The sequence below is a fragment of the Pieris brassicae genome, chromosome 7, assembly GCF_905147105.1.
Source record: "Pieris brassicae chromosome 7, ilPieBrab1.1, whole genome shotgun sequence".
In the NCBI taxonomy this organism is placed as follows: Eukaryota; Metazoa; Arthropoda; class Insecta; order Lepidoptera; family Pieridae; genus Pieris; species Pieris brassicae.
Window position 1 is genome coordinate 4789277 of NC_059671.1, and position 26208 is coordinate 4815484.

The following is a 26208-nucleotide window of genomic DNA, read 5'->3' on the forward strand; positions in this document are numbered from 1 at the left end:
TCTCCGTAGATAATATAACGATTTGTCATGTTTTGACGAACTTAAGCGTAAATATTAGCCGATGAGTAAAAATTTACACATCGATTTGATTCGTCTTCGGTTTTGATGGCTGTTAAAGTCTGTCTTAGTTTAGAATTGTGTTTTCTTATGAATAAAATTGTATTTCAATTAATATATATTTTTAGGTGTCCGTAATTAAAACATTTTTATGCAAAACACAAGAGCAAAGTGTGAATATCATTACTAGAATATTTTTTAGTTATTTAGATGTAAATAACGCATTTAGCTTCAACGAAGTTTTCAATCAATCGTACATCATCAAAATAAAGAAGAAATATAATTTTTCTTTACACATTTTAATATATAAAAAGCCTATATTTATCTGTGATTCCGGAATGTATTTTGTAATAGATTTTTTTATGTAAAGCAATATTTTATTATTACGGCATCAACAAAAACTAAGGTCAACGAAAACGATTGTGGCGTTGAAACTCTCGATTATGTAATGGAAAAACTTACTGTACGCACCTTGGTTTTGTTTTGTTTATATTATTTACTGTTCTATTGCTTGTCATATTTCCCATAAGGGAAATATTACGTATTCTATAGCGTTTAATTTTTTTTCATACATTGTAATATATATATTTGATTATCGTGTTAAGCCATGAGTGCTGCCACATAGCTAAGGTACAGGATTCGGTTTTGGCAACGCAATAATCGTTTGAGTTGCAGGGCAAAGGGTAGATCACACATAAAATAACTTTTTTACGGTTAGTAAAAACATCTATTAAAACATATGTTTCTGTTGTTGAACATTGTTCTAGAACTTATCCGTAATATAGTGTGTCCACAATGATACACCTACTTACTATAAAGCTTGTTTATTGTCCAAAACCAAATAGAATTAGTATACAAAAATCACTCGTTTTATATTCATGATTTGGAAAGCCTTACAATGTCATTGCTACAATCGAGCAAAAAGTTTCGATTATAGGGACCTATTTTAAGTAAGTTTTTTGTTTCTAAGGCAATTTTAAATTAGATCTATCCGATTAACTAAGGTTATTTCTTAACCTTAATTTTTTATCACACTTTTTGCATTGTCACAAATTGCATTAATCACGAAAATGCTAAAGGTGAATTGCTAAATAAATTTAAATTTATTCAGCAAATTTAAACAAGCTTAAATTCCGGGTGTTTAAAACAAGTAAACAAAATTCAAATAGCTAAAACTTGGCACAGACTGCTTTCCATGCCATCATTTTCGTATTATTGTACCCTCTTGATCCGCGAAAATTATGTATTCCTTGCAAACCGGAATCTTATTATGAAGTTTATTGTGAATTTGTAGCCTTATTATAAGTAAAAACATACATAACATAAATAAAAACCCGAAAATACTGTCATTTAAGAACTATATTTTTTTCAGAACTTGAATTTAACCTTTAAGGTCCGGCCCACAGATTATATCTGTTCCATGATTATCCCCTGTGCTTGTCACACGCCGTCTACTTTATTGGCCCAAGGCCTTCGGTTTCTTCTCTATGTTTTCCTACACCGTTAGAGCAAGTGTAGAATGCGCACATACACAGAAAGTCCATTGGTTCACAGTCGGGTATCAAAGCGACCCCAAGTATAAGAGTTGGACCTTCATAATTTACTTAAGAACTTTGTTAGGATTTTGATTTGTTGATATTGTTTTTTATAATGTCAATTAGCAGATAGCCTGTTTAATACTTAACCATACTTACGGATCCGTACCTTGTAAGGAAACAGGTAGAAATGTCATCTCCATATATTCTTACAACAAACTTTGTGAGTTCTATGCAAAAATTCCCCCCTGGATTTTTGTGATCTGGTTAGCGCTGATTTCTAAAGTTCTCATGCCATTTTCTCGTGTATATTTTTATAGAGCAGTGGCAAAGAGGCCCGAGGTTCACCTCAAGTTAAGAGTCTCGCGAGTTCGTTGGCAACATTTTATATTTTATTTCTTACATATTTCATAAGTATATGAATGTCCTCGTTTAACATGTATGATGAGCATATATAAAATAAACAATAGTCAAGAGCGAAATTATGTTACAGTGTTGAAATCTGAAAACGATAGGAAAGATAAGAAACAAATGGAAAGGAACCTTTTGAAGAAAGTCTTAGGTGACCCGCCAACCAAAAAATCTATTAACAATGAAGTTAATGGTTCGGGGAGAATTAATATATATAATCGGTGGGCTGAAAAGTTCGTAGTCTAACATAGACAAATCGCTTTTCATATATTCGAGAGTGATAAAACGGATTTAGGGGTTATAACATTTTTCCATACCTTATTTATTGCACAATTTGTCTCTAACCTCATAATAGGATTAAGTTTCGACGTTTACCTTTATCAGCGTAAAATTTATGTCCAGCGATGCAGCAAGCATTCTCTTGACTCAGTTATTGGGGGATCTTAAGATGATATAACTTGAGAGCTCAGTGTTTTTTCAATACCTCAAATAGTGCAATTATTTCACGACCTTTTTCGGATGCGTGACAAATAAGCCATTCTGTAGTGTGGTTTAATGCAAATTTGTATTTCGTTCTCTTCGCTTGGGCCTAACAATGATACGAACAAAAGGGTTGTTTAACAAGAAAACTTTGAAGAATTAACACTCATTTTTAATCTTCAGAGAGCGAGAGAGATTAAGTATAGAAAAAAGAAAAAAATAATTAACTTTATTATAAACAATATACGGGATATTTTGGTAAAGTAAAGTGCACTGGCCCCCTAGGATTCCCGGTGTTATGGGAACCCAGTCTCATCCTTTAATATGTAAACTGTATATAGGTAAGGTGTTTCTCTTGAACTAAATTTGTTAATATAAAAACGTTTATATTGTGTAAAAGTGTGCTATGAAACAACTTAAAATCTAAATGTTGTAATTTTTTGTATGCAACACAGTAACTATGTATGAAAACTGTAATTCCTTCAGCGTAACTAAAGCCACGAGCTGCCCACCTATTTCCGAACCCATTTGACGTAGGGTCATTAAAGGAAAGAGCGTACCAGATCTTAAAAGGCCAGCAATACACATGCAGGCCCTGTGCAATGTGAGTGTCTATGGGCGGCGGTATCTATTAACAAAAGGTGAGCCTTCTGCCCGTGTGTTATATTAAATGAAAGAGAGAAAAATACTTATAGCTGATGTATGTTTGTATTAAATATGTTTATTTATTTACACTTCTTTACGTTTATAAAAAAAAACAAATAACATAATACATAAAAATTATTAGGCGGCCTTATCGCTAACAATCCATTTCTTCCAGGCAACCCTAGTAAAGAAAAAAATATGATGGGAAAAATGCAATTTCATGACCAAATCTTATAAAAATAGAATGGCCAACCTGTAAAATAATACATTTTTTTTAAATAAAATGAGATAAAAACTAAAAAGTTAATCTTACGGATTCGTGAATTGCGATGCAATACAAAAGAATAAGAATTACAAAAGTCACGATTAAGCAGGAAAGGATATAGTTAAGAAACGTTTATGTAGAAGGGTTGAAAATATTAAATACTTTCGGTATGACAAAAACATTTTTGTTTAAGTTTCGACTATAAATCCTACCTTGCAGATTACACCTGTTAATTGTGTCTATATACCTACGCTTGCTAATCGATTATGGTATTTTTGAATTATCCCTTTATTACATGTAATTAATATAACGATTTACAATACACATCACATTCAATACACAGTGGCGTATAATTGTATTTCTTGAGCGTATCGGAAGACTAATCGTAAGCTTAACGTGAGCGGTCACCATCAGTTTCCATCACAATGGCCATACACAATGGGCCAAAACGTCTCACAATAGTACCCATTTACCCCACAACACTGACTCAATGGTCGAAAGTCTATCCCTTAGTTGAAAAACTCGGATAAGAGTGATTAATTGGTTTAAGTTGGTATCAATGAAAGCCAATGAAACGAGCCATTTTTTGTAGAAACTTTAATCTCTGGGACGCTTAATAGAAATATATCTAGAAAAACACTTTTTGAACGGATTGAAGCTATGTATTATTATCAAAAACTTATAATTATTTACATAATTCTAAATTTTATTTTTTATTGAAAAGCACGCGAAACGTCGGAAAAAAATTAGAATTATGCTAATTTATTAAGGTATATAAAATATGTAGGTAGCATTTGTAGCGAACATTAATTTATGGCTATAGATAAAAAATACAATATTTTACTACAAATGTCATAATATTGATAGAAATGCGCGTATTTTGAGGCTAGACAAATCTTACTATTAAAATGGCGTCGAAAAATTGTAAGACCGCTATAATCGTTGTGTCGCTCTCAAAGGAATATTCAATAATCAAATCAATTTCTATGTAAAAAAATTCTTCTGCCTAAGAACTTTTCAGCTCGCATGAAACGCAGGTACATTTAAGAACCCCCTATAATAAGATATATCTCGAATTATACACTATTTGAAAGGGCAAACTAGAAACGCATATGGAAAACGAGTTTTTTTTACAAACCCTTTCAAGACGCTAAAGTGACAAAAAGGTGACGAAAATACGAAGATTGTAATGATTTGTTGGGTAACACGTTTCGAGTTACAAGATACAGAGCAATAAATTAAGCGAGTATAGAAATGAATGCGTCAATGTGAACCATCGCCATGGCTTTACGCGCGTGGCTTGATAGTGATGTTCGTAACAAATATCATCGAAAAAAAAATATTTTTTTAAAATTATTTTTGTCCGATACGCACTCGTGCGTCTCTATGCCACTACACTAAATAAAGAGAGTAGATCAATAAATAGTATAGTTAAAACAGTGTTATAGACAGTAATTTCTAAGGGTTTTCTGCAAGCCAGATCAGATGTGCCACTTTTCTATATTTTTATAGCTGATAGAATAAAAAAATTAAATAATATAAACAACATTTCTTGTAATCCATTTAAAGAAAATTTGCTTGTCAGTAAAGTGTACTGTACAAGTACTGCTAGTGATCATTGGTCGTCGTTTATTGTAATTTTGTAAAAAATTGTAATTACTGCATGAACTTGTATAACACTATCTCCTCATAAACGTAATGGCATTGGTTTGAGTATTTTTTTTAAAATAAGGTAACACTCCTTTGTTGCGATAAAACATCTTTAGATTATTTATCGATAAACCTTTTTAATAAGCCATCGCTATAGCAGGGGTTCGTTGAATGGATTGCAAATTGATACAGAAGTCAGAATGTAAGGCGTTTACTTCGATTTATTTAGATTTTTGACTATTCAATATTCATCACATACTCATATTTTACAGCTTCCTTTATTACTAGAAACATGATTTACATCAAAAGTATACAATGCTTATGAACTTTATCGAAAAAAAAATGTAAATAAATAGAAAATCAAAATAGTATATTTACTGTAAAATAGATAGTAAATTATTTGTGGGTCATTAAAAAGCTTGGCCACGGACTCTAGCGTTTTGTTCACAGAAAATATTGCTCTATGGTGTTTTCATAATCTGTGTCGAATAGCGGCAATATATAGATTTAGTTATATATAAAATACATATAGTTATACTGTATTATATGTTTTTTTATATGAATTATCTAAAATATATTTTTATAAGAGATCAAATTGAATAATTTTAGTTTCGTATTCAACCTTCATTGTAAACACAATTTGACAGAAAGACAATTGACCTAGTCAAATGTATCTAAGTCTAATTTTGTTTTTATCTGAATAGAGAGTCATCCTCATATTTAAAAAAAGGCAAGCGAATTGTAAATCTCATGTTTAGTCCACAAAAATATCAGTTTTTGATCAACGCTTAATTTCGTTATAATATTTTTTACATTCTAATCACGTTCTACTTGAGTCATATTTAAGTACAATAGTTATAAATCACATTTAAACGCGGTCTTTGAGCAGGGGTTTAATTGATTTAATATAGAGATATATGAAAAGACGGCTAACAAGTTGCATAAAGGGTAATCCATTTTATATTCATATTATAATTTATTACTTTCTTGATTGTGGCATTGGCACTGAGTATTACCATTTAAATATTTGACAAGTGACAAGACTACTTTTAAAAAAAGGCTTTCTACCTCTACTTTGTATGTTAGTTAGATTAAAGTAATAAGTATATGAATTCACAGTACTTAACTTATTAATTTAATTTGTGTACATATAGATAAGATTCTTCTTAGAGTGCCATCACCTTTCGAAGGTTGGCGGTTATATTTGTATGCCGTGCATCTGTACAATTACTTGGTTTAAAACCATTCGCTAAGATTCTTCAACTAAGACGTGCGTCTGCGGCCAGGTCACTGAATTATTAGTGGAAGTGGCTTGTATTTTTCATAAAGATACTAATAATAAAAATAAAGTGACTTCCGTCAGTAATCTAATTTTAATGTATAGTTAAAACTGTTAATTTAAACCGAATAAAAAATATTTAAGGTATAAAGATACTCTTGCGTTAATTTAATGTATTGTTTCTATTCGACTTGTATTGTATTAGAATTTTTAAATACAAGATTCATAATATAAATGTTAAGGTCAATGAACTTTGAAGTGTAGTTTAGCATAAGGGTCCCGTCGGTAACGGCTTGGTGTCAACCTGTTTTATTGATAGTGGCTGATAATCTTTGGTTCTAGAATTAAATTAACAGAATAACTGAACGTTGTTTTCGTAAGAAATGCAAAATTATTTCGTTAACGAATAAATAATTTATACATATTGAAAATTATTCATATTTTTTATACGCTTGACGTGAGACATTATTCACATACCTCATTTAAAATTTTCATAATTAAACGTCTGAAATTGGTCATTGTCTAAGATAATGGAAGTATCACTTTAGATTTATTAGTTATACTATAAATAATATTAAAATGCAAAAACGTGTCTTTATCTCATATAAATAACATTTTATGTAAAATACAAAAATAAGTTTATTAATTATCGTACTATAAATCTCAAAATTTTATTGTATGGGTTTTCCTTAACATTCTAAAGCTATTTACATTACTATATTATTTATATTGAATTTTTTATACCATCACAATTTAATCAGTACTAATAAGCAATTTCTTATAAATAAGCGTTAATACTTTGAGACTTATGAATATTTCTAGACTTCAAGCAATTAAAGATAACAAGCGATTTCATCATTAACTCGTTAAGTACCAATTTCAATTCGATATACAACGCTTAATGCGGGGTTTTATCAATTTAATGAGTAGTTTATCTTATTTAATAGCATTTAGACATAAATATATCCGTAATTAGTAAAAAGTCCATCTTGTTATCTATTTGCATTACGGTAGTACAAAGCTTTTTAAATTACATTAAATGTCACCCACACATCGTTAAATAGTTAAAAGCTATCGTTCGATTGTAATTAAATTCAGAATCGTTTTTATTTAGGCCTAAATGCAATACCGCACAATCTGCCCACTTACGTCGCTAAGCGTTGTTTCAGACGCAAAAGGACGCAAGTGAGTAGCGAGCTTCACGTGAAAAGCTCCGCAATAGTGGTGCTTACGTTCAGGAAAAGGAAAGGCACAGTGACACAGGGGCGCTATAGCTGGCTCGTTCATTCGCTTCCCAGCGACGGTGGCGTGTGCACGTTTCGTGATACGCGATATTGTCCAAAGACGATCGCGAAAAAACTTTTAGTGCAGTGACGAATGTTCTTTGTAGGCACTTGAATATGAACAAGATTCTCTTGTGCTGTGAAATTAACTAAGTGAAAGACTGATCGACGGCTGGAGTATTCTGAAGAGGCTAATTAAGAGCTAGGCTAATTGGCGGGGCCGGCGTTTCATGAAGGTGAGCCGACTTTTATTTCCGTTCAGCAATCCCTCTAATTGCGTCAATTAGTGTAATGCGGCGACAGCTTTGAAGAGGCCGCTTAATGATCTCCATGCTTGCTGTGCAGCCTTTGAAAAACTAATGAAAATAGTCTATAACGAATTGTGTCTGCCAACGGAATAATTAATAACACACAGTAACAGTCTCGCCCTACCATTTCATTTTAATACCTCCAGTTGTTTTTGTAAAAAAATTGAAGGTGAACTTTATTTTGAGAAATGGTTTTAAATTGGAAATAGAGTTTTTTTTAAACACTTGTATATGGAAATAAGTTAATACATTACATTATATTGATATTATTTGAAAACATAACTTTAATTTAAGAGTCAGAATTTAAAGTGTAATAAGAATAATTTTTATACGACAATGTGCAAGTTTTTGTTACGAAAACTTATGAGTACTAAAAATATTGAGAATAGTTAAACTATTAAAAATATAATTGGAAACCATGCATAATATTACTTTAAGCCGATAATAATTCAAACGTTCAATACGTACAATGTGTAAATAAATACAAATACAAAAAATATTTATTACAAAGGTTTTTAAAGTTATTTTCATAATGCCAGTAGTATTTTAATAAGCCAATAAAAATAATTGAAAGCTATGAAAATATTATTGAAATTGCCAATTAAGCGTAGTAGCAATTCTTTATACACTAATGAGCTCCCACAGATAATGTTTCCTGTTAATTTGTATGTTCGTATCCATTTTATATCAGTCGAAGTATTTTAATTATCATTAGACGAACTAATGAGGTGATTTGCTTTTGTACAACTTACGTCTTGTATGATTTATATTTCTCATTTGTTCAACCAATGACACTCATTAAAGGACTGATCATGTCAAATTATATTAAACTTATCTTTGATCTAAGATTAATATTTATACAACTAAAGCTAGTGGGTCATTCTTTGATGCGGCGATATAATAAAGGAATTGAAATTAATTCAAGGCGCGATGTTTTTTTATACTTTTGTAACGTTCTACCATTAACATTGGTTCAGGTTATTTTATTACGATTACAACAACATTATACAACGATTTAATCCTAATATTATTCGCTTAAATTAAGTATAAATTTATTGTAGTCCGATATTAATCTGTTAATAATAATCAAATCTAATCTTTGCAAATGTTCACAATGTACTGTTTAGATTTGTTATATACAATTGATTTTTCTTGTTACTCGATATCCTAACTTCCTTCAGAAACATTGATCGGAAACCCTTGCCAAAGGCCTCCTCCAGCTTTTTCTAAATTTCTCTATCAATCTCTTACTTACTTCATTCGCTTTCTGCTAACGTATCTTCTATTCACCATTTTTTAGGGCGCCCTGTTCTCCTTCTTACCCTTGGTACAGTCTTTAAAGTCCACATTTGATCTGTGCAACTTGCTTTATGCCCCCGCCCATTGCCACTTCTCTTTTATCTGTTATCATACAAAATAATATTTTAAATAGTGGAAAACATATTTAATTAGAATTCCTTATCAGCATAATTACAACAAAGAGTATTTTTTTTTATTTGAGTAACTTAACGAATTAAACAGCGTGAATCGACTGATAAGATTTAATTTATTCTTTTTTTAAACCTCGGCTTCCTTATGGGGACGTTGTCCAGCCAGTAGCGACTCAATTCCTCCATAGAGTCCGTACCTGACTGTGTTACAATAATGTTCGCTATTGTAAAACAAAAGACAATCGACAATCGTCGAAGTACTCTCAAAAGTACTGCTTAATATTTGCTTAACAAAGCGTAAACACGAGGCCGTACCTCTCAATTTTCAACAATTTTATTAGTAATTTAAAAACCGAACAACTAGTTTTATTCTTAAAAAATGTTACCCGCCGAGCTCGTAGCGTTGTACCGAAAGCCAATTAGAATGGCGTATCCTGCTTGTTCATTCTCTAATTAGCAAGTGCCTCATTAGAGGTACATCATAGGCCAAAGAGAGTGCCATGCCTCATTCGTTTTAATTATAAACATTGCCTGGCTCTTATAATTACTAGCGACAATTAAACGACGGTGTTCTATTTCTTATCTCGCTGAGTAATGGCCATTTATTTTGAATTTACTCATTAAATATGCGAACTTACAATTAAAACAGCTTGTTTTATAAAACAATACAATTAATTATATATATATATATACATTAATTAATATGTAATAATTTGAAGTCCAAAATCTCTTTTAATCTAAAACAGAGAAGTTCGGCTTCAGACCTGGGTTTTCCAGGGCTATTTTGAATCCTAAGTAATAATAATAAGCCTTTTTCCTGTTTTACAATAGTTGGTAGTTGCTATATTACAGTAAACAAAAATATTCATTTTTGTTAGTATGTTAGCTTAGATTATGTTAGTAATATATATACATTATTTATTTATGAATTAACAGGAACCCCGGTTTAGGTAAGGGCCTCCTTGAAAGATGCCCATTTTTGTCGGTCTGGTGCTATGGAGTCTTCCCATCTTGCCAGCGGTCTGAGGGTCTTCCCCTCAGCCTTTTACCTGGTGGTCCTTTCCATTGGGTAACTCGTTTGGTGCACTTTCTGTTAGACATTCTCGCTATATGGCCAGCCCAATGCCATTTCAGTTTTTGAGCAAAAGTTAAAGCGTTTGTAACTTTAATGACGGCACTTATATCCGTAGGTATTATATCAATTTGTGTGTCTTACTTTGTCCATTTTCTTTCTAAGTAAACTATTAATATATTTAACCTGAGACATCTGCTTTCTGGTTGTTTTTTTAAATCTATCTATAGCGTTGGAAAATAATATACCATAAATAGTTAATACCATAAACTGTCTTCAACGAGCTACACTCAACCCTGGTCGTAGGTTTGATGTTCTGCCGTGCACCAATACACCTTCTGTGCGCATCTAGCGTTCGCTTGGTGAAACGGGCAAGTCTCAAATTCAAAAATCGAAGGTGTGTTAGACAGAACGCTGATCTTGTCTATGAAATAAAAAAGGATCATAGAGACGGATGCAATCTAGCCATTGGCTTCATTGGATCACTATTATACCATAGATAAATAACTAACCCTTCATTGAACTGATAATAATAATAATAAAAACATTTCTCTAATAATAATAGTAAATCCCGTTTAATTTCCAATCATGACAAATGGTGATAATATTTTTTACATTTTATGCATTATTTATATTCTATATCCTGCTAAGCTTCAGTACCGTCGATCGGAACCCCTTCACGACTAAAGGCCTTTAGGGCTCCTCCAGCTTTTTCCAACTGACTCTGTTTATGGCTTTCATTCTCCGTTCGCTTTCTGCTATCTAATTTATCTTTTTTTGAAGGAAAAAAATTCTTTTGATACTTTGCAGTAAACAATAAATCAAAATTTACATGTGCGTACTTAACGTTTGTTAAAAACAGTTTTGTGAAATAAATCGTAATCCCAATTGTATTAAAAAGTCATAAACATCATTCATCTCCAATGACCAATCATAATCAAAAGGAACGCCGTTTCGTCTTTTGTTTTTGTTTAAACAAGTTTTCTAAAAACACGTTTGTGTACACTGTTATTAAATAGATAAATTAATACATTGCTACTGTATAAATTTGTTGCATACAAATTAATTTCAGCCAATTAATATACCCGTTTTAATTAACGACGCTGTTAGTATAAATTAATCATTGGTCCGCTCATGATGACCGCGTTTCTAATATTAATTACATAGGATTATTATGTGTCAATAAATAATCATGTATTGGATATAGTTTATTTATTAATACCCAAATTTGATGCGTTTTTTAAATGTATTTTGTTATGATTATGGTAGGGGCGGATCTTGTCTTTTGGTAGCTATCAGGTAAGATAGGGGAAAAGCTTTTCGTAACTTTATAAAATGTTTATAATGAAGTTTATTGGAAATTGAACATGCGTTTCAAAACTAAAGTTGTTCGTTTGCTTTCCAGCATGCATCTTGCTTTTGGTAAGAACTAAATACTTACATGTTTCAGGCAGAAGGCTAGTAAAATTGACAATTCTCAAAGATATTGAGCCGCCCATAAAGAATTAAAATTGTATATCCTCTCAAGCACTATAAGTAGATGAATATTGCGTTATGGTTTTTGTTTCAAGTAATCTCAATCAGTTTGATTAAAAATTTTACTTAACACTTGGAGTTCCGACCTCGCCCAGCTTAGGTTACATTAACTTAATCACGCGACCGTCATTTTAAACCCATTATTACTAAAATTGAGCTTCATTTATTTATTATCATTAATTATTTTTATAGATACATTTCAATCAAATTAAGAATATCATTTCGTATATTACAGTTTTGTAATTTCCTTTTTGTTTTACGAAATATATTCCAAAATTAATTGTTCCCTAGTTAAATTTTACATAAGTAGGTATTATATCAATTTTTTTCATGACTAAAATTAAATCTTCAACTTGTTATTGTTCCAATTATAAATTAAAAAAAAATGGGAATGGCGACTGATAGATTCCTTTTAAGTAAGCTACTGTGGTCCAAGTAGTCTTTGACAATATCTCAAAGACTACTACTAAGTATGCATTATATTTACTTTTTTATTATTCCCATCAATTTTTTTAAATATTAATGATTTTTTCCTATATTTTAAAAGTGACAGGAGCATATAAAAATTTATGTTATTATTACTTTCATTTTAAATCATTATAAGTTTTCTATGTACTTAACTACTAATTGACATAATAAGGCATTTTAATAAGGGAAATTGACATACGGCCAGTCACGACGCGGTAGGGTTGTCATTAGCGATTCTATGACGCGGGGTCACCGGGCCCACTAATTGGTCCGCTCCATGGTTTTCTCTTTCCTGTATAGCAAACAAATTAGCACAGGCAACACTTGGTGGACTAGGGTTCTCACATTGCGTATATTAAGTTAAATGAGAGCTATTGTCTAGAACAAATAACGATTTAAATTACACGTAAATAATGAAAATGATTATATATTTTTAACTTAAGAATAACTGGCATGTAAATGATACATTATACAACCTGGGCTACGTGTTGCGCCATGAATGGGTAAAAAACGTGTTGGTAGAAGGAAAAACGCCCTTCGCAATGTTGGGGAGTGGACGGGCATTGCGACTGCGTTGCAGCACCTGGTACAGGACAAGACATGCTTCACGAGCCGGTAACCCAAAGGCACCGGAAGAAGAAGAAATTATTCATATATTATGTAGTTTCTAGATTTTAAATCTGTGATTTGATTACTAATAATTGATATTATGTTAGTATCCGGTCTATGGTAGCTAGAACAAAGGTCATTGTATACATATAAGGGAGTTAAACTCAAATGTGTTGCAAATATATTTATTTTAAGAAACAACATTTAGAGTTTGCTATTTCAGTTGAAAATCACTTTTTTTATAATCAATCCAAAATGTACTTACAACAAACACTTCGTATTCAAATTAAAAAGACTGACACATACATAATAGACAAACTAGTGTCTTTTCCACAGACTAACAAACAAAACTAAATGAACATCTGTCAAAACAAAATAGATAATTAATAATCTAATTGAAGAAATATATTTATTTCTTTACATACATTTTACCGTACTCTGTGTAAGTTTAAAAAGACTCCCGTATAACTGATAGCGTATATGCGCCGTTTGATTTAATGAATAATATTCGCTGCGTTATTTGTATTACTCATGATAATTATCTACATATCAAGCTAAAAATAACACTCAATTGACATGTTAATTACTTCGTTCTTTATCATTTCGGGAATAAAAAGTGTTTATCGCCAGCCCTGAAGGTCACTGGTAATTAGGTTGTAGTCGGTATTTGTTTTTCAGCGGCGGTTGCGCTTCCTCTTGTTACTTATTTAATTACCGAGCTGTCTTCTACTTGCATTAAGCTTTCGTTGTACAGGCTGAAACAATATCAGCGAATAGTCTAGGGCATTCTATGTCATTACGTTTATAAATTATCCCGTAAAATATCTAATATCCAAATGGCGGGTAATCTGTGCTAGCAATTACTAAATATTTATCTGTGAATTAAAAAACAGGTGAACAAAGATAATTAAAACATTTCAGCAGTGTTGGCCTAGTGGCTTTAGCGTGTGAATCTCATCCCTGAGGTCGTAGGTTCGATCCCTAGCTGTGCACCAATGGACTTTCTTTCTATGCGCATTTATCAATTGCTCGAACGGTGAAGGAAACCGGCTTACCTTAGACCCAAAAAGTCGACGGTGTGTTACTCAGGTGATCAACTACTTGCCTATTAGATTGACAAATATTCATTAAACAGACATAGAAATCTGAGGCCGGATCTAAAAAAATTGTAGAGCCACTTATTTATTTTTTATTAATATTTATTAAAATGTATACATAACATTAAAAATACGCAATACTTAGGTTGATATTTTTCAAGTTTAAATTAAATATTAAAAATATACAAGCCACTGTACAATTTCTTTATTTTATAACATAAACAAATCTTATCTACATTTTCTAAAAATACCCATAGATTACGCTCGTCTAAGTAAAAGTCAATTGTCAAACATATTAGCTAACTTATCTTTACGGCATAGTTTACATAATTGGAAAGTCTTGGTACATTGGTTGCTAGATAACCTCGTGGCGTGACTATGACGTCCACGTTCTGTTTGTATACAAAAACATTACGTCTAATGGATATAATAATCATTTATTACCAAGAGCAGGTTACACAACAATTATATATCCCAAACTTCCCATTTAGCAATATCGAGAAGACTGTTAAATAAATAATGAACCAAAATTCATGTTGGTTCATTATTTATTTTACATTTTTAATTCTACAATATTTTATGTTAATGTCAACTATAATTGTTATTTATTAAATCCTACTTACTACTAACAGTGGATTGAATTTATAATCTTTATTATGGGTTATTAAATAAAAAATGGATATACATATTTGTAATATGTGTGTACCGTCCTCAACCGTGCAGTGTGTTCCAATCTGAGCGTTACACCAATTAAATCCTTGTGAATCCTTCTACGGTGATGCAAACCCAAACTCTACGATATATGTCAGACACAAAAGGCTGACCACCACCGAGTCTTTTATTAATGAAGGAGAAATATCGTGAAAGTTTTAGTGATTCAGTCATCTGTTGATACTTATTACATACACAATTACTGGGTAGAAATTTTTAACACTAGCCATACTTTGAATTCGAAAACGGATTCCAGATTCGAACCAGTGATTTCCGGTTATAGAAAAAAAAATGTTATATATCTTAAGTGGTCGTAACAATATAAAATGAATAATACGACTAATTGGCGGTACTAGCTCGGATGCAAATACTCTGTTATTAGGCAGGTTAATTAAAGAGTTATCGTCCGTAATTAACCGGTTTCGGTACAGTACGTGTGCCCATAGCTCACAAACACCAATTAAGAAATTCCTCTTCATTAACTCAATTAGACTTATTTACGTCAAAGGTCGTGTGGTATTTACATAATTAAAATGCAAATATTCTATTTTTAGGCGACGACTTTTTGCAAATTTATTATTATTATATGTTTTTTATTAGGGAAAATATGACGTTAAAAAATCTGACATTTATAGTATATATAGTATAATAGTTTAGTGCATTCGATTTTTGATATGTCTCGTTTCTTATAACAAATAGTTTGCACACTGTGAATTATTATTGTGTTTTTAATAGTCTTCGTCATAGGTTGTGTTTATGCTTTTAATTTTGGTTCCCCATATAACTATTCAACTCTCATTTTATTTTGGGTATAGATTTGCAAATAAGCCTAATCAAACACTCATACTCACTCATTCCGCTGGCTCTGCGATCCAAAATATATTTTTTCTATAGAACAGTGGGCAAACTGACAGAAGGCTTCTCAGATATTAAGTGATATGACCTATGGGATCGCGAGTGCATATATCCAGTCTTTAAAGAATTGTACGCTTTCTCTTGAAGTCGAATTGGCCTCCGAAACGAGAAATTTCCAGCACTCCCTGTGTAATTTATTTATATATTTCGTAACAAAATACAATTACGAACAAAAACGTTCAAACATTAACGAAACGAAACAATTATTAAATACGTTTAAATATTTAATACCTAATGAGGCTGTGTTGTGTGATGTCTAAGTGTGTATATACGTGTATGTGGGTTGATCATCATGAGCACCATGATGCAGGTTACTATGGATATTCTAAATAGTCTTATGGATAGCTTAAACAGGTCGAGGCTTATATAGTGGTCGTTGTATGGCCGGTCTGCGTGATACTAAGTTTTCATAGTTGGTGTTGGTGTGTGTAATATCAGAATTCTTTGTTAATATAACGTAGGATGCCGCGACCCTGAGCGGGTTATCTGCATTAAGAACTATTGACGTCAACTATGAAACGTATCGTTGTCAGCGTCATTTGGTTTTTATAGGCCCACTGATAACCCTCATTAAGTTGAAAAACTCTGGCCATCAATGTGTTATCAGCTAAAGGACTTTCCGTAGATAATTAATTAACTAAGATAATACAGGCGAATAACATTGATATGCATGAACTGGGATTTTAGGATCAACGATAAAATATTACTTTAATGTTTTTGGATTATAAAATCGACAGTAGTATGTAAACTTCAATGCCCAATAAGGCAAAAACTTGTAAAAAAAATTCATGTAATACCAAGTCGGTAAATTTATTCAGTACCTACTAAAAGACCGTCTGCTTAAGTTATTACATAATATGCTTAGCTTAGTCTTGGCCTAGTGGCGTGCGTCTCTCATCCCTAACGTACGTTGTAACCAACATTCGCTCGAACGGTGAAGGAAAACAGTCCGGCCGCGCGGCCAATAATAATAAAAATACACAGATTAGGGTAAAAAACCGCCTTCATCGGGGAAGGCGAGGACCTTTACTTCGCACTTCGCTCACTCCAGTGAGCTTCCGTCCTGCCCTTCAGGCGATTGACCACCCCGCGACGGCCCAAGCCGAGGTTCGAGTCTCCCAGGAGACGCCCTTGCGCTAGCCGCGGGATAAAACGCCATTCTGGGCGAGCTACGCTCGCCAAAACAGCCCGACCTGAGCTGTAAAGGCCCTCAAGGCCAACAGCGAGATTCCATTCTCACAAAAAAAAGGAAAACAGTAAGAGATAATCGGCTTGCCTTAGACCCAAAAAGTCTACAGCGTGTGTCAGGCAAAGGAGACTGAATATCTACTTGCCTATTAGATTGACAAATTAACATGAAACAGATACAGAAATCTGAGGCCCAACCTAAAAAAGGTTTTAGCGCCACTGGCTTTTTTCTTTTTCTGTATCAGTAGAAGTCTAAGTTCTATGTTATGTAACATTGTAACATTATTAATCGCAATTTCGGCTTTCAATTCAACTCGACGGAGTAAAAATACTTCAATATATCTTTTTAATAAGCAGTTCTATCAAAATGTCAGGTATTAGAGTGAATATTAAAGGTATGGACGTTTGTAAAACTCCAAAAACTGGGGAGCCGAAAGTCGAAGTAAAAACGTCTATTTATTGGTCGTTTCGTTTTGATTGCTTTTAAAGTATAGTCAAAGTTTGTAACGATGCCTCTTCGATACGTTTTATGCAAATTTCGTTAAATATAGGCTGGTCACACTTGTTGTAACTTTAGAAGAGTGGCCATAAAATAATTTTACAATAAACGTGCATTTATTTTAATTAAATTAAGAAGCTTAAGAGATTTCATGGAAATAACAGGTAATTGTTTCTAGGAAAGGCGAGAATTGACCGATCAACAATGAAATTCACAATAGGGTTAATACCCTCTTGATAGAAAGCGCTCATTTCCTCTCGGTACTTCATTGGAGTAGCAAACATCGGTCGTTATGAACGGGAATGACGTTCGACGCCACGGCAATTTGAGCGTTCAGTGGTCCGGCGCGCACTAACACTCCACGAAATTAGTACCGATACATATCCTATTATTGTTTTATACCGTAATATGTTAGCTGTAGTTTACCAATAATGGAGTCCAAGGCTCTGTCGTAAGCTGTAAATATGTCGAATACGAAGCCGATAAAAATGCTGTCTCATGTTTGTTCTTCGGTCAAGGTAAGGAAATTCTAAATTTGAACGATCAATATTGTTTATTATTAAGAATAAGAATTCTTACTCTGTAGTTTATGTTGTAGGTTTAGTCTGTGCATTTCTTTAAAACACTTTTAAAATAAGAACTTCTCTTTATGAGGTAATTAAAGTAGACGAAAAATTGTTTCCGGTGATAATATATATAACACTACCTCGACCTTTCGCTGTATGTATTACGGGTTGACATTTTGTGATAATTAAACGCATTCATTATATCCCATATAACAATTATTTTGACACAAATAATTGCGAAATAAACATTCTTGAATCAAGATTGGCTATTCGCTTAAGTTACGCTCGTCGCCTGTGAACGTGATTCGTATGGAATCGGATTTGCGTTGTTATTAATTCCGTTAAATTGAAAGCCGATCCGGTCGCACTGACTGCAATAATTACCAACCTGTTTCTACCGCGCTATATAATCAACATTACTAAGAAATTGTTTTTTAATGCAAAGCGCGCAAATAAATTTACATGCACGAATCATCTTGTAAGTCTATAGTTTCTCGTAAGTAATTATTTATTCAATAATCAAATGTTTCAAAGATTGATAGAACGATGATATGACAGAGAAGAAGAGAATAGACAAAATAAAGTTGTTATGTAGTAATGTTACAATGAACATAAATAAACTTAAGTGGAAATGGGCGGGACACATGGCAAGAGGCGCTGAAAAGAGGAGCAAGAAAGTACTAAACTGGTGATGTAGATACAATAAACGAAAAAGAGGAAGACGTCTAAGGTGGCTAGAGGAAATTAAGGAAACAAGGAAGGAAACAGCAGGTAGTACATGGCAAAGAGGCAGGATGAGCAGAATGGATTTGGAGAAAGACTTGTCTAAGACCCAAAAAGTCGACGGCGTCAGGCACAAAAGGCGGATCTCATTAGAGTAACAAATGATCATGAAACAGAATGATTTCTTTCTTTTTCTTTATTTAAACATAATAAGATAGAAAGTGTAAAACTAACTGAAAGAAAAGGCTATTATTATTTTTCTTCTCTCTTAAAATCAACCTTTTTTTAGGTCTGGGCCTCATATTTTTGTAAAGCTTTATTTATTTATCTATAAAGTAATTGTTTAACATTTCTTACCGTTAAGTTGTGTTAGTATAAGATCTAAAAATTAAGATTTGTTTGATAGAGTTCTTGTATTTCTGTACCCCTTTTAGGGTGAAAGTGTCCTCCATAATATTCTCCTTGCCTTGAGCAACATTCATACAGTTTTCAACTACGGTCCAGTCCATGTTCTTACATCATTTATCGCGTTGGATTTACTAGTTACTATTATAGTTAAAAAATTCACTCAAATTTAGAACAAAGTACAAAGTAGACGAGAAACAAAACATACATTTTATCTAAAAGCTTTATTTTATTTCAAAGACTAATACATATTTGTAGATGTTTCCTTGTTGTGAGCGGTTTTGGCCTACCGGCTTTATGCAGCGACTCTCATACCTCAGGTATCGTAGCTTCGAACCCCTACTGTGCAGGAATAGACTTTCCATGTGAGCATTAACCACTTGCTAGTGCGGTGAAGGTTATCATCGTCAGGAAACCGTGCCTTAAAGCAAAAAAGTCGACGGCGTATATCAGGTACTGCTGCTCACTTATTTATTAGAGAAAACAAACCACATAACAGATGCACAAATCTGAGGCACAACCCTTAAAGGTTTCGCCTCTGGTTTCTTTTTTTTATAAGGAAGTTAGCCAGTTTTCCATAGCCTTTCCAATTCTGTAAACAATCAAGGTTTTTTTAAGAAATGAGCCTTTTTTTGGGTGTTTTTCTTCACCATGAGCCACTAGGCTAATATAACTCGTAGCTATAAACAGTCTATATTTAAAGTTGTCCATTTCAACACATAAATAAAAGTATCAAAAGTCAATCCGTAGCAATATCGTGTATGAAAACGGAGCTCGATTCAATTACAAGCGACCATATATCATCGGAGCCAACGAACGATGTCGACTTGTTATTTCCACGACTAATGTTTGAGAACTATTGCGTGACCCCTAATTCAGATTTTTCTCTACAGAGCTGGCATGACGGCGATAAATTTTGCAACTTTTCCCAATTGTATTGCAATGTGTTTGTAGAGACCTCCTTATATGCTATCAAATTCGTCAAACATTAAAGTAACACATTTGAGCAGGATCTTCTTTGATTTTTGTATTACGATTAAGTTATTTATTTATTATTTACTAGTAATCTTACAGTTAACATACACATTATAAAACAAAACACTTAGTCAATACAGAAAGCCAAAACAGATTACATATATTAACAATATAAATGTAACAGAAAACAAGTACATTTACAGATAAAATATATTTAAAAAAATTAACTAAAGAACACTGAAATTTAACGTTTGAAACAGCAAACAATAATTAATATTTTAAATTACTGTTTAAACAAAAAATGTTATAAGTAACGAAATTGGTAAAAATTATCTGCAATTCTTGAATGGCTTTAAGGTTTATAAAAATTTTACCAAAAATGTTCAAAGATCCTACTAGATTTATCAACAATCTTTATACACTACTTTTGGGAAAAAAAACCTATTTATGAATATTTGACCAAAACATAACAATTGATATAAATTTTATAATTGAATATATATATATATATTAATAACGCGATGATGTTGTGATTAAATTATATAGGAATTTACTGTGATGAAATGATTGATAATGTAATAGGTAAATTAAATTTGCACGCCATCATGTGTGGCAGAATATTCGAAAATTAGATGGAACCACGACAATATTTTTGTGCCATATTCTTGCAAATAAATTATTATTATTACTAATCCTATAAAATAATGAATAATATATAATCTATTAGAAAATAGATACCTAACATTAATCACTTTTAATTATTTTACATTTGTAGATTAACATGCAATGAACTGCATTAAATAATTATAAAATCAAAGTCGTTGATTCGTTAAAATGTTATTGTATAAATAGTAAATCACTGAAAAGACCTTAGAAAGGGATCGATGTTTACTTCACCTAAATGGTTTCCTGGTAAAAGATTTGTATTAAGAGTGGAAATGGGCGGAAAATCGTAATTCTCTAAGTGTATTAAAGTTGGTTTCCGCTGCGTGCCACGCCTGATGTATGGTTGCGTCGACAAATTGAAAACAGTAATGGACCCGCGAACCGGGCGTTGCACACAGTACACTTTTTAAAAATGGAACAAATTCTAACACCTGCGTTACTAGCGTTTAATTATGGAATTATATTAAAATTTGACACAGGTTAAACACAATTAAATACGCATTCATTAAGTTTGATGTTTCAACAATGCATTTGATCTGTTAATATACTGTGCATTTACACATAAAAATAGCGGTATTTCTAAAGTATTCACAAACAAATCCGTATTTCAACAGTGTAAAAGGTGCTTTCTATTAGAATTGTATTCAATATAGTTCCGTTGGCGCAGAAAATGGTTTGGGGACGCGTGAGCGCCCTTCGCTCGGAGCTTGTTTTGAAATTAAATTGATCTAGTGCGATATTAAATTATTTAGTATTTCTATTAAATCAGTACATTTTTGTACTGTGAATGGATTATTTGAACATTCTTGTACAAATTATAATAAATAACTATTATTTTTCATTAATATAATTTTTTATAACATATTTAATGATTAAAATCAAATAGATATTAACCTTAATGCCACGCAAACCTAAATATAGTAATGAATAAATTGATGTAGTTTTAATATTATTCAAAATTATATTTATAAAATTATAATAAACTGATATTTGTATCTAAACAATAGAATTTAAAATAATTCACGAAGAAACGATTCCATAAACTAGCATTAGCTGAAGATTACCATAATAGCTTTCCACAAATCGAGTCGAAATAATACGGCAAAGGGCGGTTGTCCCTAACAAATAGTTATATTACATAAATAAGGGCGGAAGAGTTTAGTCGATACCAATCTGCGGACAGACCCAAGGGTTATTGCGAAATAAAGCGACCGGTAGCTAGTCGCACAATTCACTATGTGAAGTTGGAGAGAAATGTAGGCACCGCAAGTAGGCAAAATACTATTGATTGGTAAATCAATATTACTTTGAACATGGAATTAGTAAGGCCGAACATTAGCCCAAACACAAGCTTGCTAAAATTAAGAGGTTAGATGACATCTTCTCCTGTATTCATTGAGGAAAACGAAACGATAAGTCAAAAAAATTCAACCGTCTTTGGTTTGAAACTTATCTATACTGTCTTACCGACAGCTTCCTCGCTTGTTAAGAAACCGTTTTACCGACTAAAAGTAACACAATATAGAAAACATTGTACTAGTACTATTTGCTACCGATTTCTTTTTCTTTCTTTAAGTATTCTAGCTTGCCAGTAGTAAAAGTTTTTTGCCTGTGGTTGACGTAATATATTGGAACAGAAGATAGTTTTTTATCCTTATTAATTTCCTATTTAAGTAAGTAAGGGTAAAAACAATGATATAAAATAGTTAAAAATAAATAAATTATTTAAAATTTTATTTCATTATAACTTTATCAACTAGAAATATTAAACATAATATTATTTTATCACAGTCATCAAATGTTTAGAATTTTATATAGTCTTAGATACGAGCAATAATATAAACAAACGCGATACATGAAAAACGATACTCGTGGCATCAATTACTTTAAGTCCGTTTAAAATTAGTTTTACATTTAAATTGTTGTTATCTTAGCCGGAGCCATGTTAGTGGTAAATGTAAAGTATAGTTTGTGGTTCACTATCGTGGTTACTTGATATTGAAACGCGTCGCCGCCCACGTTAAGTCCTAGGGTTGACATTTCACAATCACATCATAAAAATTTCATATTCATATTAACGATGTTTTAACAACGGGTGCGATATTTATGCGATTTATCGTGAGAAAAAAGGAATTATTAATTAATTAAAAAATTTCATTTTATAGATGGCAACCCTAGCAATACGGGTTGAAGTTACACTTCTATCCAGTGATACGGTACAAATTGAGCCGTTGACACACGATACGAATATTGCCTCTGTGATTTAATTACGCTTCACTATTTTGCTGCTATAAAAGTATTCCAATTTCGAACTATCTGTAGGTATTACGTATATTTTGTTTGTAATAAAGATCTACGTACGAGCTTTTGATTACTTCTCTATTTTTATAGGTTTATTGAATGGAAATATAACATCCGATAGGATGCGTCATTTATTAAGGACTTAATAAACGGTGATGATGACTGTCGTACGGTTTCCCCTGAAAGGGTTAAAAGACTTAAAAAACAAGTAATATTGAGACGGTCAATCGAGGATAAGATCGTAACAGCGTAAAATCGCATACAAAATCTCGGCTCGAAAATAAGAAATGCAATCTTAAAGCGAAATCAAACAAATAGCTCTTCTGCAGTGACCGTTTCAAACAGTACGGGATCCAGCGAGGGAATCCAATCAACGAAACTAGTTCCACTGATGCCTATCGCTTGTTTCACATTCTAAGATTTGTTTCTCGAGATTAAATCAAAGGCGAATTACAGTGGCGGCGAAAAAGAAATATGGCGAGTCCGGCCCGCGCGGGGTGTCCTGCTGAAATTGCTTTTCAATCCCTCGGACTTTGGACTTGTAAAGAAGTTATTACCTTCCTACGAGATAGCGGCGGGTCCGTCGATACGGATGTCTTTTTCATATGTAATATTCCTTTGCGTTTTATTAATAGAAAATGGTTTCGGGACACTGCGGTTCTCACTGATATTAAAATGCCTAAACGGATATTCATAAATTCAGCGATTGCGGGGATTTTTATTGTATTAATTCAATGTTTAGTCTTTATGTTCCTAAACCATTTATTAGATTGTTATGGTAGAAGTTTTAAGGATAGCGGGTTTGCCGAAATATATTTAATAAACGCTTCGAATTATTTATTTATCATATCTTATTTATCAAAAGTAAACACGACAGGCACATCACGAATACAGAATATGTAAAAAGTATATGTACAACTTATAATCATAAAGTTTCTTGATTATTTCACAGATAAGATTTTTATAATAGTGTCACAAAACAAAACACAACATAATTATTATTATGTTACTCGTATCTTCATTGCAGAATTGGTCTCCTGGCTTCTAGATAATTCGATTGCTCTCAGTTTTACTTGGGGTAAAGTTTTTACATTTGACTGAGTCGTCAATTAATAATGAAACGACAAAGAACACCTGACCGTATCCTATAGGGCCATACTGTATAGTTCAACTATATATAATAGTTATATTTTTACTAATACAGAGCATACACATACGTAAACGAGGTGACTACCGTAGTCTATTGACTGTCATGTCATGTCACAGCATTCGTAAATCTATAGTCCGTCCGAATTGCTGTCAAGTTTTTTCGTATGAAATTTGACATTTGGCAGTACGCCTTTTAAAAATGATGCACGCTTAATAAAAAAAAAATATTTCCATCACAGTTTTGATCCGCAGTCAATAACCAATACAGTGTTATTGAATTACAAATCGATAAATATCCATACCTCATATCTGAATACGTATTGTTCAGTACCTGTGCAATGCCGTTTAATAATGATGCCTACTCTAATTAAGTCCACTACACCAATGTTTGGAATTAATTAGTGTATTGTTTAATTGGCATCTCTTGTTATCTGTTTGTTTGGATTATTTATTCATTAGTGGTGTTTGTGACAGCTGTTGCTGAGGTGGATATAATTTGTATTGATGATACCAAGTTTTGTAAAGATTCGTCTTAAATAAGATTTAGGGAAAGGACTCCTTTTTAATACAAACAAATAAAGATACAATCAATTAAAATTTCGTATTTTATCTCTATTTCGTATTTTTTTATGTATGTAAGTCTGTGGCTGTTTCTCTTCGCTGTAGAAGCACAGTTACTTAACATTATAATGTTGCCTATATTACTTTTCTTTTTATACAATATGACATTTGACAGCTGACAGTTTTTTTGTCCAAGACATGCCATCTTCACTGTAATTTGCTTCATTACAAAGAAGTCTTATTTGAGCATAAGAAGTCATGTAGAAAACGCAAGGATCAGAATTTATGCCTATCAAACAGTTATATTTAAATATATTCAATATTATAATTATCAAAATTATTTCAAATTAACAAAAGAAACATATTTTAATATCAAAGTGTTCTATTCCTTAACCCAAAAGGCAAATCCCGTAGCTAGCCTAGAAATTAAAAAAAAATTGAATGATTAGTGACAGTTAGGCAAATGGGCGCGTGTCAGCCACAGCGCTGCGCGGGACAATATGGGCAGCACAGTGCTTGATTACACCTGTCCATCACGATTAATAGAATATTGTGAGTGATTCAAATTGAATTAGCTCTCCATTGTGGAATTACCCGTGTATGTTTCGTATGGAGTATTGGTTTTGAATATTTAGTAGCCAATTTAGATCGAGTTCCTATTGTGATTTAGTAATAGACCGATATTTTATGGAGTCTCATTATAATTGCTACGTTTGCCTAATTAGGGCTGAGGTATTTTAAAAACAGATTGTATTTTGCGATAGTTACTTATAGATAAATTCAGTTTGGCATTGATATTAAGGCGTCGTAACCGAGAGTTTTCGTGTTTAGTTCCCGTAAAAAAACATAATGAGTTATTTATTAATATGGGGAGTTTTTTTTTCATGGAGATTTTGGTTGGTTACTAATGTCAAGTTAAAATAAAAAAGTTCTCCATAGCTCCTCAAAAATATTTATTCTATCTGTTAAAGTTAGTAAACTTATTTAGTATACGTTGAATTGATAAAACAAATGGTGACTTTCACCAGTTTAATACTTGAAACAAAACCAATTGGAGTGTACGACCAACCAGGTTCCAGAAGATAAACCACTCCTCATATGGAAATTGTATTCATTTTTACAACAAACTCTCAACCGAAATTAGAAAATTATTACAAAATAAATTCAAAGCCCTCGTCAAACGTAAATTAATCAATAAAGCTTTTTATAAGTTTGACGAATATTTAAATGATCCCAATCCTTGAGATTGATTTGCTGCAGTTCAAACAATTTGTATGACTCAAAACCTAGCGTGAAAAAGAGTGGCGGAAAGTTTCTTGCCCGCTCTACGCCCTTGACTTGCGAACTGGTAATGAATGTAAATTAACAATTAATTTAACTTATTTTCTGACGTTCATAAGTGTACTTGTTTACCTATATGAATA

At 32.3% G+C, this 26208-nt stretch overlaps 1 protein-coding gene across 1 annotated transcript in view; it reads left to right on the top strand.

Moving 5' to 3' along the window:
• The first annotated feature begins 7600 nt into the window (after positions 1-7600).
• Positions 7601-26208, top strand: part of LOC123712427 (LIM domain only protein 3) — a 49813-nt gene continuing 31205 nt past the window's right edge. Inside the window, exon 1 of the mRNA XM_045665507.1 lies at positions 7601-7841. Coding sequence (XP_045521463.1) covers positions 7836-7841 — 6 coding nt within the window. The 5' untranslated portion in view covers positions 7601-7835. The remainder of the gene's footprint in view (positions 7842-26208) is intronic.